At 39.5% G+C, this 18,497-nt stretch overlaps 1 protein-coding gene across 3 annotated transcripts in view; it reads right to left on the bottom strand.

Annotated features, from left to right (window-relative positions):
- Positions 1–18,497, bottom strand: part of crtc3 (CREB regulated transcription coactivator 3) — a 59,355-nt gene that overhangs the window by 24,776 nt on the left and 16,082 nt on the right. For all 3 annotated transcript variants that reach the window (XM_042485153.1, XM_042485135.1, XM_042485145.1), the window contains exons 3-4: positions 14,261–14,389; positions 7,464–7,525 (exon numbers count right to left, since the gene is read on the bottom strand). In XM_042485153.1, the coding sequence (XP_042341087.1) occupies positions 7,464–7,525; positions 14,261–14,389 (191 nt within the window). The remainder of the gene's footprint in view (positions 1–7,463; positions 7,526–14,260; positions 14,390–18,497) is intronic.

Here is an 18,497-nt window from a genome sequence, read left to right as displayed (position 1 = left end):
TTCTTATTGTGCTAGAGTGTGAAGCACCTCTGAATACACATAAGCCTGCTGCATCTTTGTACAGCCAAGCCTTAAAATAATGGATAAAAACCCACGAGATAACATCACTGTCAAATGCTGAAGCAGTACAATTTAGTCAGTTTTGATTATTTTCTAAAATTCTCATTCCTTAAACTGTTTTTGATTACCTTCAGAACTTAGCACCAAATAATTTATGTAAATTTATCAACAGGTAAAACAGTGGTAGGAGCACCAGGGGCACAGCAAGCATTTGTGAACTTTTGTAAGACTTCCTAAGGGCAGTCAGTTTTTCCATAAAAGGCTCTAAAATGTGGAACACACCACCAACCAAAATGAAATCAACTCAACATACTAAGATTTTTAACCAAAGTGCAAAATCATAGATGTGAGCATTTTTAACTATTTTAGAATGTCTTATAGTTGAGTGTTGTAAGTGCATGTAACCTTAATATTTGTGTCTGTTTTGTGTTGTTATTCTATGTAATCTTGAAGTAAATGTTTACCTTTTCCTCTTCTTTGTGTATGTATTAATGTTATCGTACGTAACATATGCACATTAATGCATGTAACTTTGATATCTTCCTTTTTTCTCCTTTTCTTCACTAAAAGCCTGACTAGAAACAGGAGCTGGAGAGTAGCTATAGCTGTAATCTCTGTATGTGAAACATCACTTACAACAGCTTTTTTGTAACAGGCTGAAGTATGTTAATGTGCACTGTCCCTACCAAAGAAACTATTTAAATAAATAAATAAACAAAAAGAACACCTGTCAATCATGGTGGGAAATTTCCTTTTTGTATAATTTAATACCTCATCAAAACTTGATCATAAAAAACGATCACTTGAACAAACATCAGGGTGATGGGAACTACCTTCAGTGACAGAAACCATCTTTGGGAAAAATTCATTTGGAATTTACTTTGAGTTTTTAGTTTGGCCTATGTGTCATTCGCTAACGTGGACGGGCAGGCTTTATGACCTACACTGCAGACAGACACCACGGGGGGATCCCGATTGAAAAGCTACACTTTGGGGAAGTTTGTCATGTTGTCCATCTTTATATACAGTCTATGGTGGAAATGAATGGTAATTTGTTAAAATGAGCATGTTCACACAGATTTTGTGTTTCCATCTCTGCCAATCAGAGCTGGGGGGGATAAATGTCTGTGACTACTGCAGAGTCATTGCACCCAGTTGTGAATGCCAATTGTAGCCTTTCGCATTATATTAAAAAGCCAGATGTTAGCGTGTGTTAGCGGGGATTTTTGTGCAGTGGGAAATGGATTTTAGGAGCAACACTCAGCTACAAATTAGCCCAAATGGTGAAAGGATACAATGAAACACAAACAGACAGACTAATGATCATACTACTGGGTAAACCAGGCTTATACTGTGAAAAAATGGTCGTGTACAAAGTTTGTCACGTGACTGATGTCTACAAGTAGTCACATTGTCTCTCTACAGGAGGGCAGCAATCAGGAGGATAAAAGCCCCCGAAGAATCAACACACCACATCTCCCAAAGAGGACACGAAAGATCTCTCTTCTGGAGGGCCTTTCTACACAGCCATCTCCAGGGAGCGCGGTCTGTGATTTCATCCCGAGAGAGGCTGGTACGGGAATAGCAGGCCAAAGATGGGTGAATGAAAGGGGAGGAGAGCGTGGGACTGGATTGAAGCTCTGACCCTTGGACAGATGGTCTCCGAAGGGACACATACAGGGCTGTACTCAGGTCTGATGCCTGAGGAACCAATCCCCAAGAAGAAATTCTCTTCCCAGCGTACACTAATATTCTTTGATGCACCACATTTCTAAACAAGCACTGTACTTTGAGTAAACTGTAGAGGACAGATGGTCATGGCTTGACACACTACAGATGGACAAAGTTGGGAAATCACTTATTCTTTTCCTGAAATAAAAAAAAAAAGTCCTTGCAAAAACCAGCCAGATGATAAAATCTGCTGGTCAGTCGTGGATCGGTTAAAGGCTATGTGAACAGCTCTGTTCCCCTGCATTTCTGTCATGCCTGCCAATCCCCGAGCACTGGCTCACTCCCTTTGTGTTCTGGTCTATCAGAGGCTGGGAATTTTGGCATGACTCATCTTAATACAAACACACAGCAGTAAAAATATATATGCAATTGGTGCCTTTCAAAATGCACATGCTTAGTGCACAACTCTCTTGGTGCCATCGTTGTCAGATGTTTGCATTATGCGAATCATCAGAGCTCGAGAGGCTGGGTGGACAGCAGATTAGTGATGGCTGTTGTGGTAATTAAAGCACTGAAACAGTTAACGAGCTCTGTGGCTCTCCTCCAGAGCTGTGCTGCGGTAATGCAGTGCAGATGTAGTTGGCGTTGTAAACACTTACCGCCCCATTCTCCCCTGAGACAGACATGCAGAGAATCTGTCTCTCACTGCAGCAACACAAGAGCCCAAAGACTATTTCCATCGATGGTTATTAAGCTGGGCCACTGATGTGGACTTTGGGCAAAAGGAACATGTTTTTCTCTTGTAAAGCCTGTTGTAAAGAAGTTTAACAAAAGATAATTTCCTTAAAGCATTTCCCAACAGGCCACTGGATAAAGAGCCTCCCTAAACTAGTAAGACTTAAGTCCAGACTCTGATTTCCCATTTCTACTCCAACAGTGTTACAGTGTGTCTTTATTTAAGCTGCAAATTTCATCAGCAGTCCAAAAGTAAAAACACAACACCGATTTCACAAAAGCAAGTTTATGCGCTGTTCATTGATTTTGCCCACATGTCCAGTTTATAGGCCAAGGAAAATATTTCTGTTGAAATTAGATTAATCTTGATCAAATCTGAGAAATGTTTAAATTGCAATGGAAACATGTACCTGATATTAGATGAAATTTTAATTCCAAGAAGTTAAATATCTTAAGTTTTAATTCAAATTTGTAACTATCTATTTGTTTGTTGTTGGTTTGTTTGTTTTTAGTAGACACTGTTCTTGCTATTTTTGCTTTTTTTTGTCTGCTTGTTCTGTTTTTTGTTTGTTTGTTTGTGTCTTGTTAATTTGCATGCTGGCTTTTTGAAAGAGCTTAATGGGTTGCATAAGTGTTGTTGTGCTGTCTGTCAACTATACTTGTAAAAAACAATAAAACTTGAAAGAATATTGCAAAAATTGAATAAACTTTTACATGATAACCATAGGTTGGATCAATCAGAGGCCCCAGGATATGATATAATCACAATATCTAAGCCAGAATACAATGTGATTGTGATTGATTGTGATTCTAAATGTTTTGCAATATGATGAATATATACACACACAGACACACACACACACACACACACACACACACACACACATATATATATATATATATATAAAATTCTGTCCCCAAAAGAAAACTTCAATATCTGTTATTATTTAATATGGTAGAGCTTCTGGTCTGTTCATCTCACTATAATCATTGCTATTGCAGCACGATACACTTTATTGTCCTTACAGGGGAAATTTGTCTTGGACTCATTGCTGCACAGATAATGGGCCTGACAACAGACTCCTTGTATATATGGACTGGAGGGGCTGGTATTCAATCTTACCCATCACCTTTATGGCTGTATGTACAAGACGAGCAAGCTTACTTTTAAGCTGTACAGTAAGGTTGCCATACCATGCTGACAGCCTGTATCGGATCAAGGAGTATGGCCCCCCACTTATCTAGGATCCATGATCATCTCCTTAGTTTTGTTTAGATTTAAAATGAGATGGTTGGTGTCACATCATTGCACAAAGTTTTCAATTTCAGATAGATATGCTGATGGACTTCTATCTTTGTGCAGCTAGCTGAGGAAAGCAGTGTTGGCAGAAAATTTAAAAACAAAGTTCTCGGGGTGGCTGCTTATACAGTCATTTGTGTATAATGTGAAAAGAACTGGAGAGCATACACAACCCTGTGAGGCACCTGTGCTGATTGATTTAGGATCTGAGAGGGTGTTGATTCTGACAAGCTGATGTTAATAGGTTAAAAAGGAAAAATACCCCTTTATTTAAAAAGGATTAACAAAGTGGTACTTTTCCTTTTTAACAAATCAATATCAGCTTTTCAGAATCAATGACCCTCTCAGATCCCAAGGGGTGTCACTGATTCTGACAAGCTGATGTCAGATCCCAGATCAATCTGATGGATGTGATAACCAATCAATGTTATCATTCTAGTAGGCTACAAAAGTGTAATTTATATTTGCAATATCAATAATTTATAAAACAAATAAACTGATACTCGGGGTCAGTGTATTGATACAATACTACCACGCAAATGTCATGATTCTGCGCTGTATCAGTTTTTCCCCCAAGCCTAATGGCAACTCCCACAGTATGTGCAACTGATATTTAGCTATTTATTGACCCGACATCTGGGAATTACACAGCTGCTGTATCATACCTCAAAAAGTGAATATAAACATACTCTGTATGCAAAACTTGCATGAGAATGTGAGCACATCTTATTTTGTAAGTAGAATAATGGTGCGACTATGATATAGTATAACACTGTCCAATTCCTAAAGAGAAATCCTGGATTGTTTTTCTATGTGACCCTTCACTTTAAATGTTTTAGAATGGTTTCTAGAAAGTTGCTGAAAAATGGGGAACTCTTGTCCCGTCTCTGAGGGCTCTCTGTTGTGATTTGAGGTGATTTCAGGAGATAGTGTCTGCATCTCAAGTTACACCTCCATTAACACAAGCTGGATCCTCCTACTTCTGTGTAACATTAATTTCAACCTTCATCCATTCTTCTCTTTTACGCAGTCTGTAAATCAACCATGAATCATAAAGTCTAAATCACACAAATCATCCTACCATATCCCATTCTACATTTCATTTACACTTAAGGAGGGTTTACAGGAATATTTGTAATATGTAATACTACAGTGCACTACTAAAAAACAACCAGTGTAAGCCAACACTAAAGGATAAACCTGTATATCTCTGCCTGTGTCAGTGAAGTGGGCCAAAATTGACTGCTGAGAGGGAAGTTTATCCCTGTTACACACTGCGACAACAATCTGTTGCAGGTTGGAGCAGGAGGCTGGGCTTGGACTGCAGAGACTTGACAGAGCTGATGCCAATCACATACACAGTGTTCCGTGTATGGACTGGTGGAGGAGCACAGTCACAGGAGGAGACTGAATTGAAATAAATGCTGTGCTATTAAAAAAAACAAACAAAAAAAAACACTGCTGTGGTTTATCACTTTACAGCAGGGGTACTGACATTTCCCTGTAGCAAAGGTCAAATCCCATGATCTCTGAATTGCATCCCCTACGTCTATCAAATTAAATCAACAACTTACATTTCTCTAATATTTCAACACTTGCAGTCAATTTTCAAAGTAGGATCCAAAACACATTTTACTTGTATGGCAAAGAAATAGTTATGTTTACCATGAATAAAATTTGTCCTAGCACAGTCAACTTAACACCTATATTTTAGTAAAAACCATACAAACAATCAAAAAACAAACAAACAAAAAAAACAGACAGAATCTCCTGAATAAACAAACATGCCCCCCCAAATTTGCTAAAAGCTGTCAGAGGCCCCTTTTGTCTGCATTTTGTTTTTATACTTTTTTCTACTTCCTGTTCTAGACAGAGGAATGGACCGGTGACTGCCCTGCCAGGAGTTTGAATCTTGAATCTTGAATAATGAATCTTGAAAAATGGAGTTAGTGTCACTGTCATTCACATGAGGAGGGGATCAATGGTGCGCCTGGATCTATGCTCGGTTTTTCTCATGTTCATGGCGGAGAAAGCTCACTCTCTGCTGTAAGTCAATCCAAACATGGTCAAGGTGTGTAGTGCTACTTTAGTAAAGCTTCCTGCAGACTGTGAGAGTCTTATAAGTTTAGTGCATCCCAGGCTGTCACTGGGGGCAAGACCAAGCAAACGGCCATCCTTGAACCTCTCTCACTGTGTGACACATGACCACCATTTCAGAGCCACAAAAATCGCAGTTTTTACTGGGCTTAGACAGTCTGTAGAGAGAAAGCAGCAGGTCTGTTGCTTTTATGCTGTCATCTCTCTCACATTGTTGTTCTCTCTAGCAAACTGCCTAGGTAGGGTAAATAATTGATTTGATTAGCTCAACTGAGTGACACTATTGCTCAGTGGCAGACAGAATTGCATAGTCAGTGAGGCTTATAGGGATCAGGTCTACTATCCCCATTACAATCAAAGTTTCCGTAAAAAATTGTCTATTGGCCATATGAACAGGACTAGCTGTCCCGCAGTCTATAGCTGTGACTGTCAAGAAAAAGTATCAACTCTCCATGAAGATCATTATTCATTCTCAATAATAATAATAATAGTAATAATAATAATAATAATAATAATGGTGTCTTCATCACAGATAATTTATTATTTAATAAAGTGAGAGGGTTGTCACATTTTGAAATACTCTAACTGAAGTTTACATGACATGAAGCTCAATCTATTATTGAGGAACACAGTGTGGAACAAAGCAGTGCTGCCTGAAATAAACATGGGAGTCTGCATTCATTGCTTTGTGCCACATGGCTCTCTGAGAAAAACACCCACTCTGAGAACACTGATGTCTAGTTGCTCCGCCAGGACGTTTGTCAGCCAACTTGTTTGTGGTGTCAACAATGATGAGAGGGCGTGGGCCTTATTCACCTCTACAGTACAAGCTGTTATAGTACGCTCAACATGGAGCCTGGCGAATGTGTGTGTCTGCACTGTGGAGGAAGACGAGGCTCGGTGATTGGCAGCCAGCCAAGCCCGCATACAAAACACAAGTGTGGAGAGCAAGAGTGAAAGAGAGTGAGTGGGGAGGACTTGGCTGAGCTTTTTAACACAGGGCAATAATTCACTCTCTTGTAAACACTGAGGAAAAGCTGTCTACCAATACACTGACTGCTCTACATAGGCACAAGCAAAGCTGGAGAAAATAGATCATGCAGCTCACATCAAGGCCAGCAAGTGTTGCATTTTATTCCAGCAGATACTGATTTTTAATTTCTGCTAAGCTGGAGATTCTGTACCACAGGGGCAGTTGTGCTGTTACAACATCAAATCCCTCAACAGTAGGATGACTGCTGCTGGGCATGACCTTTAAAGCAAAAGGCTAACTGTCAAACACCTTTAGGTAGATGCAGTGTTCCTAGGGCTAACACAGCACATGGAGCATTTGTGCACAAACAAAGAAGGTCAGCGACTCTACCCTTAAGCCTCCCTCAGCTCTCCCTGGACATCCACTGATTCTATACATCTCTGATTAGTGTTTGATGGAGACAGCTGCAGCCTAGATATACAAAGACAATACCAGTAGGTACAGAGAGGCTTGAAACAGGAAACAGGGTGGTGACAGGAAACAGTCCCTGTTGTACAGTGATCCAGTTAGAGGAAGAAGAGAGGACGATAAGCATTCTGACAGCAGATTAACAGGTACACTACTCACCTTCTCCAGTTGTTGTCCAGAGGTGGGGACAGGTACACGGCTCCATACGGAGAGCTCTCGATGTAGGTCTTAGTTAAGGGAATTATTGGCACAAAATCAGAAACATTGCTGTGATACTGAGTTCATTTCTATAAAAATTACATTCACATATTACAATGTTATGAGATGTCAGAAGCACACGACAGAGCCTGTAACTGGATTTTTAGGGCCGATGCCAATACCTATTTAAGGAGTAAAAAATCCAGATATTGACATATCGGCTAATATTTTATTCATCTATAGCCCTTTCTACACAGGATGGAGCTATATAGCCACTATGAAGTCCCTTGTTTTTGCGTTCTTTGCATTTTTACAAAGAACAACAGCATCATCCCACTCCGGTTTGTGATTTTAAATAGCATGCCGGCATCGCTGAGTGAGAGGCGTGACGTTCAACACAACAGTATCCACTTCTAGTGTTACATAAAACAAAAGTGTCAGCAGCACTTACTTAACAATATCAAAGCATAACATCGCAATAACAATCATTTGCCATCAATGTTAGGTGGCGACTGATAGCTTCCTCTGCTCAGAGAGTAAGGGGCTCCCAAATGTCATTGTTTTCCCAGTTTGCAAACATTTACTGCTGAAGTTCTTCTTTTGATTTAGCCGCTTACTGCTACTGCTGCTTTTTGAATCTCCCAAGGTGAGTCGCACACAAAAGATGTCATAGCACATCACACCCATCCCACCCATGGTCACTTCCTGTCGGCTGTCCTGATAATACAGGCATTGTTTCGGCACAGTTATTACCTCCTGTGGCGGTTTAAAAGCGAGACCACTCTTTTCCACCATCCATCTATCTATCCATCTAATTATCTTTCAAATATGGTTAGCAAACACTTATCTGATATGTACTGGAGTCAGGTATTTTACACTTCATATTAGAAATGACTCGTAGCATTTTTTTGTGGATTATGTTCTGTAAAAAAAAAATTGTGAAAGGCCAATAATGGCCAATAAAATCAGGGTTCTAAAACAGAATTCATGTGAGAAAAAAGACAGTATTCACACTGGAAGTACATTCTCATCAAAGCTCTATAGCGCGAATAAGTGTGAACAATGGAGCTGCCTTTTTCAAATACTTAATGAAAACATGACAGCATCATCTGATTTACTACTAAAGGCAGAGGCAGAGTTCCTGGCATTGTCTGCTGAAGGGCAGGACTTCACAAGCGCGGTGTTTGGTCTCACTAACAGTCCCTCTTTTAGTCTTAGCATGAGGAGCTCCTCTGCTCTGAACACCATCTCCTCTCTGGGTTATGTTTTGAAAAGTTTAACCATCAACAAAAACAAATGAAAGCAGAGACTGGGTGACACAGAAGGCTAAATGCTGTCCTACACAGCATCTTTTTAGGCCTTGGACAAATAATAATCATGAGTGAGACATATATCACCCTGCTATCACCCCTCACACCAAACATGGAATAAGTCGATTTTCAAATACAAACACAAACACAACCAAGTGGAGAGGACACTATTGTGGTTTCTCCCAGCGCAAAGTAATGGGAACAATCCTGTCAAACAGGTTATCTCACTGGTTCACATGATCTTACTTAACACCTTTCAGCAACTACAGCTCTAAACTGCAGATGACACGCTTAAGTATGTCCAGTATGTAGAAACTACACACTTTCACACAAGCAGTGGAAAAAAATGATTGAAATGACTCAAAAATCGCCCTTTGTTATTTTATCCAATCGGAGACACACACCACTCCTTCATTTACAAAATATGGCACTGTGAAGTCAAAGCCATACACCAAACTACGAATTTTCATATTAAAGATGCTGCTCTGCTCCCCCTCATCATCGCCGTTGTCATCATCATCATCATCATCATCATCATCATCATCATCATCATAGTTTAAACCCCTCAGCATTGCAGATGATAGTGTAGTTTGCAGTGCTCAGACTAAATTGATCCTCAGTGGATCTGTTCAGTTTTTTTCATTTTCTTCTTTACTCTGTGTTTTCCCACAAAAACTACACATTAGTCTGTGCTACAGATACATTTCAGAGGACTTTCTCTGTCTCTCCAACTTGGAACAAAATCTGATCAAGCAGTTAAACTAAGCAGTGCTGATGGAATATAAATCAAGATTTAGACACTGAGTTGCATATTTCTCACCTAAAATGTTTTCAGAAACATGTTTTAGCTTATTGTTTGACTGTATTATGAGATCCAGCCAGCCGCTTTTGTTGACCATTCCACATTACGTCACTCACCGGTGGGAGCGTTTATAGTTCTGATGAGGCATGTAGCATTCTGATGATTGTCATTTTTCTACACATTGAGCAAAAGCACCCTTTTACTACACATACAGCATACAGCACCGATTTCAAAAGTATTCGCTTATTCTACTGCAGAGATGACATATATTGGTGAAATACTTCTTTAATATTAACCAGGGCACCAAAAAAGCTGTGGCAGGCCCCAAGTTAATGATTTTTTTTTAAAATCTTACAGCAAAAACATAGCTCACTAACATTTACAGTATGCTATTGTCTGCAAAAAAATCCCTACAGGCATCAATGAATCAATATACGATCACTTTATTTTTACTGGGCAGACTTAAAAATTAGCATTTATAGTGTAGCATTAGGGCGGCACAACAATGGCAAAATGATAATCACAATTGTTTTTATCATGAGATCATAATTATTCATTGATTTAAGTGACAAAATATTTATTTGTCCCCAGAAAATAATCTTTAAAGAAATAGTAATAATAATTAATTAATTAAAGAACAGAGCAATGCTTTCACTTCCAAGCGCTACAATGCTGCTAATGAACAAATCTTTGCATCAAAATAAAACTTATGTAAATTTTCTTCGTCACCTGAATACACTGCATCTCTTATAAGCAAAATATATTAGCAAAATTGTGACCAAATATAAACTTACTAAATATATAATTATAATTATAATATAATTATATATATAATTATAAATATGCCATTACAGAATGCAACCAGGTGAAAACGGTGTTTGTTGGACACATATCTTTGGTCTAATGGAATGCGACTGCATTGGTTATTTCAGTGCGTCTTTGAGAGCTGAATGGATACAATCTATTGCTGTATTTTTTAAAGTGGTCACAATGCTTTGGCGTACTGAGCATTAACACACTGAACACATTGTTTATTTAATTGTGGAAAGCCCAAATTGTAATTAATATTAACTAATTTTACAGCCCTTTTTCAAATGTGATTTTGAATTCTCCTTTATCAGACTTCATCCAAGATCTTTGTCTGTAATTTGTCTTAAATATTATCAGTTAAAATTAAATTAAAGAAAATAGGACAAATCAAATCAAAAAAGTTGTAGGCAAATACATATTCCATGCAGGAAATACAGGAACGTGAGTGTCAGGATTAACTGTATGAAACAAAGTGACAAATTAACCACCATTCCACATGACCTGCAGATTAGACCTCTTTGTGTCTTTTGTGGACCTAGTTTTTTATGTCAATTTTGCACGTTACTTTACTACTATGACCTCTGACCTCCTCTGTAAGACACATGCTGCTCACACAAATGCACTGTTTTCTCAAAGGATACAAACACATGAGCTGAATTAAGGTTTGACTTGAGTGCTCATCATTCCCTCTGCTAAAATTTGAAGACTGACACACTGAATACCCTTGTGAAGGAGAAGCCCAGATGTCCGCTCAGACATACACCTTGTGACCAAAGGCTGACTAGACAATCCTGGCCATACCATCTATATGTGTCCAGACGCATGCATGTACAGTCCGCTCATATGTGGAACCACCACCCACCCACTCCAACTGCTTCTTTTTAATAAGAACAAGAGCAGACTTTTATAAAAGTCTCTCCACCTACGCTGTGTACATTACAGAGTGTTCTAGATTACAGCTCACAGTCACGAGAGAACCAGAACATTTTAGACAAACCATGGTGCTTGCTTTTATCGCCTAAATTTGTTTAAGTGGCATTGTTAAACAATCAAGAACCCTTTGAAACAGTGAAGTATGTTTAAAGCTGAGCTATACTTACAACTCATACAGTTAAGCATCCACCTCAATGTAGGTCACTTCATCTATTATACACATCACCCCAGCCCACACATGACAAACATGCATGATTCGATACAAACTGTACAAACAAGCGAGGTTCATCAATGATGTCATGCCATATTGACAATGAAAGAAAACCTAATGTGGCTCTGTGGAAGGTTTTCTTCAACACACCACATACATGCTAATAACCATTACATTCTGCATCTGTTACCACAGAAATATACGCTGGCGTGTCAAACTCCTCTCCAGCTCTAAAACACCACTGTGACAGGCCGCTGAATCATCTCTGTATCAAGGCAGGGAATAAACACATCCGCTTACTAAAACGCTCTCTCTGAGGTGGGCGCGTGCTGATGGATCAGTGGGCTAACAAGGGTTTCATGCAAATGCGCATCATTGGGCCTCATGCAAGAAACGATTTACAAACAAATTTTCTCTTATATTTGCTCATATCCAGGATTTGTCCTTATTTTGATAGTATCCATTGATTATTTGGATTCAGCAATGTTTTCTTAATTTTGGTTTCTTATGTATCCATACATAGCCATCAATCAAAGAAAAAATAACTATCATTTATAAATAACCTTTTTTAACCTTTTGAAACCTGAGTAAATTGGCTTGATTTCTTTCAAAAATATGTGAAGAAGGCCATGCGCAACAAAAGAAGAAATGGCATAAAAATAAGCTAGAAATTAGTTAAAAGTACAAGAAAATGACATGAAAATTATTAGAACAGAGAAAGAGAGAGAGAAAGAGAGAGACCAGCTTCTACCGACTGAACCTGAATCTCTGCCCTAACACACCGGAGCTTCAAAAGACACTTAACAATCTGGTCCAATCAAATCATCTCAAAACAAAACGAAAATTATATCAGATATTGCAACGAAATCACTAAGTCATGAAGTTAAGTAGAATTTTATTTGACCCTAAACAGAGAATACGTGCTGGCAGAATACCTGACCACTGTGACAGATATAAAACAAAGAAAAACGCTGAAAGTGTACAGACTGAGTAGACACAGCCTGGACATAGAAACAGGCTGTTTTTCTGTGTTCACTCTGTCATCACAGCATCAAAATCATTTTTCCCAAGTTGCTCGTTGCCTTTTTCCCAATGATTGTAAAAGAAATGGCACCAATGTGTTTAGGGTTCAACAGTTTAGATACTTGTGAAGACATCTGAAAGCAGCACAAGGAAAGGTTTCAAAGGGTTAAACAATAAAAAACAATAAAGTATAAAAATACTAAGAAATAATATTGATGCAGGAGAGGAGGGACTGCAGTGTGTTCAGATGAGTGTTTCCACTGACAGCTGTTGTGATGACTGATGAGGAGGAAGTGTTTTTGTGCGATCATGTACAGAGGGTTAATAGTGGTCTCATTCAGAATAATTACAGACACTTGAGTTGTTGCTAAGACATCAGGGACCTGCAATTTCTTTTTGCACTTCAAATCAAATCCATAATGATTCCTTAAGTGCTTCAATCAACTTCTTAAGTGCAGCTCAAACTACAAGACAAATCCTGAGATCGTGCTTTCATTTTAATTTTCAGGACAGTATTTCCAAGTTCCACAAGAAGATACATTATTTAAGAACTTTCAATCACCACTAGTCATTCTGGGCCGAGATTCAGTTCTGAATTTTTATTTCTTTTTTTTTATTTCTTATTTTTATTGTGGTGTCAGCATACATAATGATAAGCAGGGCGTTCTGAAGTACGCTAAATGTTTTAAATGGCCGAACACGTACCAAAAGCATTATGGGGCATGTGAAGCTGCTTTCACACCGTTTGCAATGTTTCTCATTTGGAGTGTCAAATGCAATGCAGTGACCAGAGCTGATTTTTTTCAGCTTCAGAAGCTGTTTGGAGAGCGAGAGGAATAAAAGGTAAGGATATCTCCTCAGAGGGCAATATTTTGTCAAAGAAGTAAATTATTACTATTACTACTACTACTACTGCTACTATCATTTTACTAAAATAGAAAACATATAGCGAGTTAATGTGGGTATCTAGAATATACAAAATCTTTACCCAAAGAGCGATCTTTTGTGGTGTTAGTATTTCAAATCTAATGCCTGCAGTGCACCACAGGAGCATCTACTGCACGTCAAACGAGGTGGATCTATTTTCACTTTCAGAGCATTTGGGCCTTTACAAAGCTTCTATAATATAAACCATACAAATTGTGACCAACAGTGCATGAGGGAAACAGATTTGTCTGCTCTTACTGACTCTGATGTTGAGGAGACTCGGGGAAAATGGATTTAAAAGGTAGTCACACCAATGTTTTACACTCTGGTTTATCACAATTACAACAACTGGACACATCTGCAGCTTCCTCACAAAACTCACATCTGCAGCTAGACTTATTTGCAAAATATATACACAAGCATAGATTTCCTGAGTGTGCATTCAGACTATGCTGAGAATCTCCTAATGTCAATGTCCATTAGGCAGAAGTAAAGTGCACTGCCTCTGTGTCACATTTCAAATTAGCATAATGACTAAGTCTATAACTGAGGGTACAAAACAGCTGCCTACACTGGTAGGTGTTGTCACACTTGAAACCACATCGCAAACACAAGCCGCCAAAGGAAAAATAAAGGAAAACAACAATGAAGACCAACCACCTGGAAGACACAACACCCACTTCCACATGGCTGATTATCCTTTCACATCTCCTGCTGTCAGTGATTTAGGCTTAAAGGATATCTGCCGTCCGTGCTTGTCGATGGGTCGGCGATGAGGAGAGTTGATGCGGTTACGGTCCCTGTGGACCCTCTCGACCAGCCCATGGTGGCGCGTCCCTCTGACCGAATCCAATCCAGATTGGAAGCCACCCTAAAAAAAGAGACGTCAGACACAAAACACTGCAGTTTGCAACAGGTTGGCAAATGTGACTGCAGCACAGAGCAGGGGAATTTTAATATCTCTCATAATGAGGACAGTTATCATTTCAGATGCATGACATTTAACAGACTAATTTAGAGACAGAGACAGAACTTCACAAACTATAAAGTCTAAAGCCTCAGTCTTTCATAAAGTGATGCAAAATTTGAGTTCATTGTACGGTAATAGTCGTGCCTAATATCAAATAGAATTATTAACAATGTCGATTTTCATTTCCATCCTCAGACTGACATTGGCTCCACTTTAACCAATTTCCATGGGGAGAAGTATTACCTTTTTCTTGACCAATCACTAGAGTAGGGATGCACTAAATAGATAGATAGATAGATAGATAGATAGATAGATAGATAGATAGATAGATAGATAGATAGATTGATAGATTAATAGATTGATAGACTGAATTGGATTGGATTTTTTGCCCTTATAGGATATGCCAATATATAACAACTCATTTGGCTGATAACTGATATCAATATCAATATATATCAATTTTTTGTAAAATAATGCAGCTTTCTTCTACAAATCCTTTGACTGAATATACCTCTTTATCTGTATGCCTGTACCCCAGTTTCTTTTTTTTTAATAGGTGTTGTTATTTATTTATTTTTTAATAACCTGTTTATCTATTTAATTGTTATCATTTCTATTCTTCATACATACTTGTTTATCTTTCAGCTATTTTGTTTTGTTACCTATGCTGTATCATTTAGCCGATGTACATGTTTTGTTCACTTTGACAGTTTGACCACATTACGACATTAACACCATACCAAGGTACCACAGTACCACGGTAATGACATGCCTACCACAGGATTGAAATCATAACCGTAAAGACATGCCGACCACAGCATTGAGCTCATTACCGTCATCACCGCGTTATCTTCTCTTAAAAAAATATGTTTCATTGCGGCCCCATCCACACCAGGCAGTGCTTAGCTTCCGTGTCGGTGCTAGGAGACTGTGCTTCATTTTTCAGAGGTGGGGGGTGGCTGGGGTTAGACTTTTCTACTTTTCGAGGCAGCTGTGGCTCAGAGGTAGCGCGGGTCATCCTCTAATCGGAAGTTCAGCAATGCGATCCCCAGCTCTTCTGGGCAACATGTCGAAGTATCCTTGGGCAAGATACTGAACTCCAAATTGCTCCCGATGCTGCGTCATCGGAGTGTGAGTGTGTGTGAATGATTTCTGAGTAGCAGGTGGCACTTTGTACGGTAGCTTCAGCCACCAGTGTGTGAATGTGTGTGTGAATGGGGGAATGTGACATGTAGTGTTAAAACGCTTTGAGTGGTCAATAAGACTAGAAAAGCGCTATACAAGTACAGTCCATTTACACAAAATAAATATGAAATACTACCTTTTCGTGTTTCATGTCCCTCACCTGAGCATAAATTAAAAACATAAGTCCTTCCTCGGTGCTTAATGTTTTTAAAAATGCCTTTCCTGTTTTTCAGCGCATCTTCTCCCCTTATAAATAATGAACAGTCCCTATCTCTAACCACTGAGAGAGGCCGACACAGCTGCACAAGTCCTTGAATCAATTAATGCAGCTCTAAAGACACAGAGTTGAATCGCAACCAGAGAAGAAAAATGACCAAAGTTTTAGAAGACAAATACAGCGCACCTGCAACACAGAACCTTTTAGGAAGGGCCTCAGTCGTTGACTCAAGATACAGTGACAGCTCAAGATACAGGGACAGCTACATGGAGACCACATTAAAGATGCGCTCTCGGAGAAGATGCTGGCTGTACTCGAATAGCAGTGCAATGACGGCAGCACTGGGACTAACAAAAAATCCATAAGGCCACATTAATGGGATGAACATGAATAAATATTGTGTCCAGCAGCACAACAATAACAGAGACTAAAAAACATGGTTAAACATGGTTTAAGAAAAAACAAAATTAAAGTTGACCCTAAATCCTGCTACATCTTTTTGGCATCAAAAGAGGAGTTGAGGAGTCTCACAGCCTGGGGAAAGAAGCTGCTCTGTAGTCTGGTGGTTCTGCAGCAGATACTTCTGTATCTTTTTCCAGATGGCAGCAGTGTGAACAGACTGTGGCTGTGGCGGCTGCTGTCTTTCAGTATCCTTTAGGCTCTGTGCAGACACCTCACTTCACTGAGGTCACTGATGCTCTGTAGATGGGAACCAGTGATGTTCTGGGCAGTTTTAATGTCCTGCTTTAGAGCCTTTCTGTCCTGGGCCGTGCACAAACCATGCCAGTTTGTGACGTTTTCTATTGCTCCGTAGCTTTCCTAAGTTTCCGTAGGAAGTGGAGCCTTTTCTGCGCTTTTTTAACCTGGGTGGTGATGTGTGATGACCAAGACAGGTTCTCAGTGATAATAACAGCCAAGGAACCTATAGCTGTTCACCTGCTCCACCTCAGCTCCCCTGGTGTAGACAGGGGAGCTGAGGTGGAGCACTCTCATCATTGTTTGTAATACGGCCAATAATGGTGGTGTCATTCGCATACTTCACAATAGAGTTCTCCTTATGCCTGGGAGTGCAGTCATAAGTGTACAGTGTGAACAGAAGGGGGCTGAGCACACAGCCCTGGGGGACTTCGGTGTTGAACATTAATGTGGAGGAGGTGTGACTGCCGATTTAAACTCTCTGGGGTCTGCATGTGAGGAAGTCAAGTATCCAGTTGCAGAGCATTGTACTGAAGCCCAGAGTGTTAAATTTTCCAATCAGCTTCATGATAGAGATTGTGTTGAATGCTGAGCTGAAGTCAACAAACAGCATCCTGATGTAGCTGTTCTTATTCTCCAAGTGAGTGAAGAGCAGTAGATATGGCATCCTCTATGGATTTGTTGGTTCTGAAAGCATACTGGTGAGGGTCCAGGCTGGCAGGGATGTTGTCTTTGATGTGCTAGAAAACCACTTTCTCAAAACACTGATGACTGTCTTGGGGCAGGAGGGAACAGTCTCTTGTGAGAGTGAGATGTTAAAAATGTCAACATTAACTAGCTGATTAGCACAAATTTTTAGTACACATCCAGGAACGTTGTCTGGGCCTGCAGACTTGTTAATATTCACTTGCAGCGGGAGTTTTCTCATATCTGTCCTCTGGAGGTAGAGTAGACTTCACAGCTGAGTCCTTATTGAGGAGGTCAAAGCGAGCATAAAATGTGTTCAGCTCGTCCGGCAGCGTGGCCTCACATATGATGGGGGCGCTCCTGCTTTTGTAGCCTGCCACATATCTTAAGTGCTGTTTCCGTTGAGGTCTCTCTCCAGTCTCTGCTGATGTCTCCTCTTAGCCCAAACACTTTTGATGGAATTTCATCTTTAGTGCATTATAGCAGTGAGACAAATGAAAATAAAAAAATACTCAAGAAAAAACTGAGCTGCCTTTGGTTGTTAAAAAGATGTACATTAAAATAAAAACCTGACTCACTTTTAATAAAAGTGTACAGCCCCATCATTTATTACAGCCCTGTTCAGACCAACACAGTTCACTCCTTAAATGCTCCTAATACAAACATCTGAATTTGAATACATGATCTATATTTTAATATAGATCAAACTGCACAGTAATTGCTGACAGATTTAAATAGTATTATTTATGTGACTTCTGTAGCTGACAGTTGGCTAGATGAAGTACCCTGCATTCATTTAATTGAATTAACCCTTAACAAATGGTTATCATCAAGAGGAATCTAGATGCCATTCAGAGAAGGTGAATGGACTCTGTGAGTGAGAGTTGTTTTGCCTCCGTGTGGGGACTATTATCTGGACCTGAGCACAGTGCTGCGAATACTGCCTAAAAAGGACATTCTTCTGAAAAAACAAGGACACTTTCACCTGGACCCTCTGTATCCCAGCATAGTCCACTCCTTAGAGAGCTGACACATTTACAGGCCCAGGGCTGATGGATCACATACAGCACTGCACTGCTTGAAGGAGAACTGGAAGCACTGATGTTTTAGACCATGTTTTTTCAACTCAGCAGCTGAATTATTTAACACTCTCAGGAAAAGATTGTTTGCACTTCTGAAGGTCCAGTACAGCTTTCTGCTGTTTCTGCTGTGAGATCAGTTATT

Source organism: Plectropomus leopardus, chromosome 1 (assembly GCF_008729295.1).
Source record: "Plectropomus leopardus isolate mb chromosome 1, YSFRI_Pleo_2.0, whole genome shotgun sequence".
NCBI lineage: Eukaryota > Metazoa > Chordata > Actinopteri > Perciformes > Serranidae > Plectropomus > Plectropomus leopardus.
This window is presented reverse-complemented; position numbering and strand designations above follow the sequence as displayed.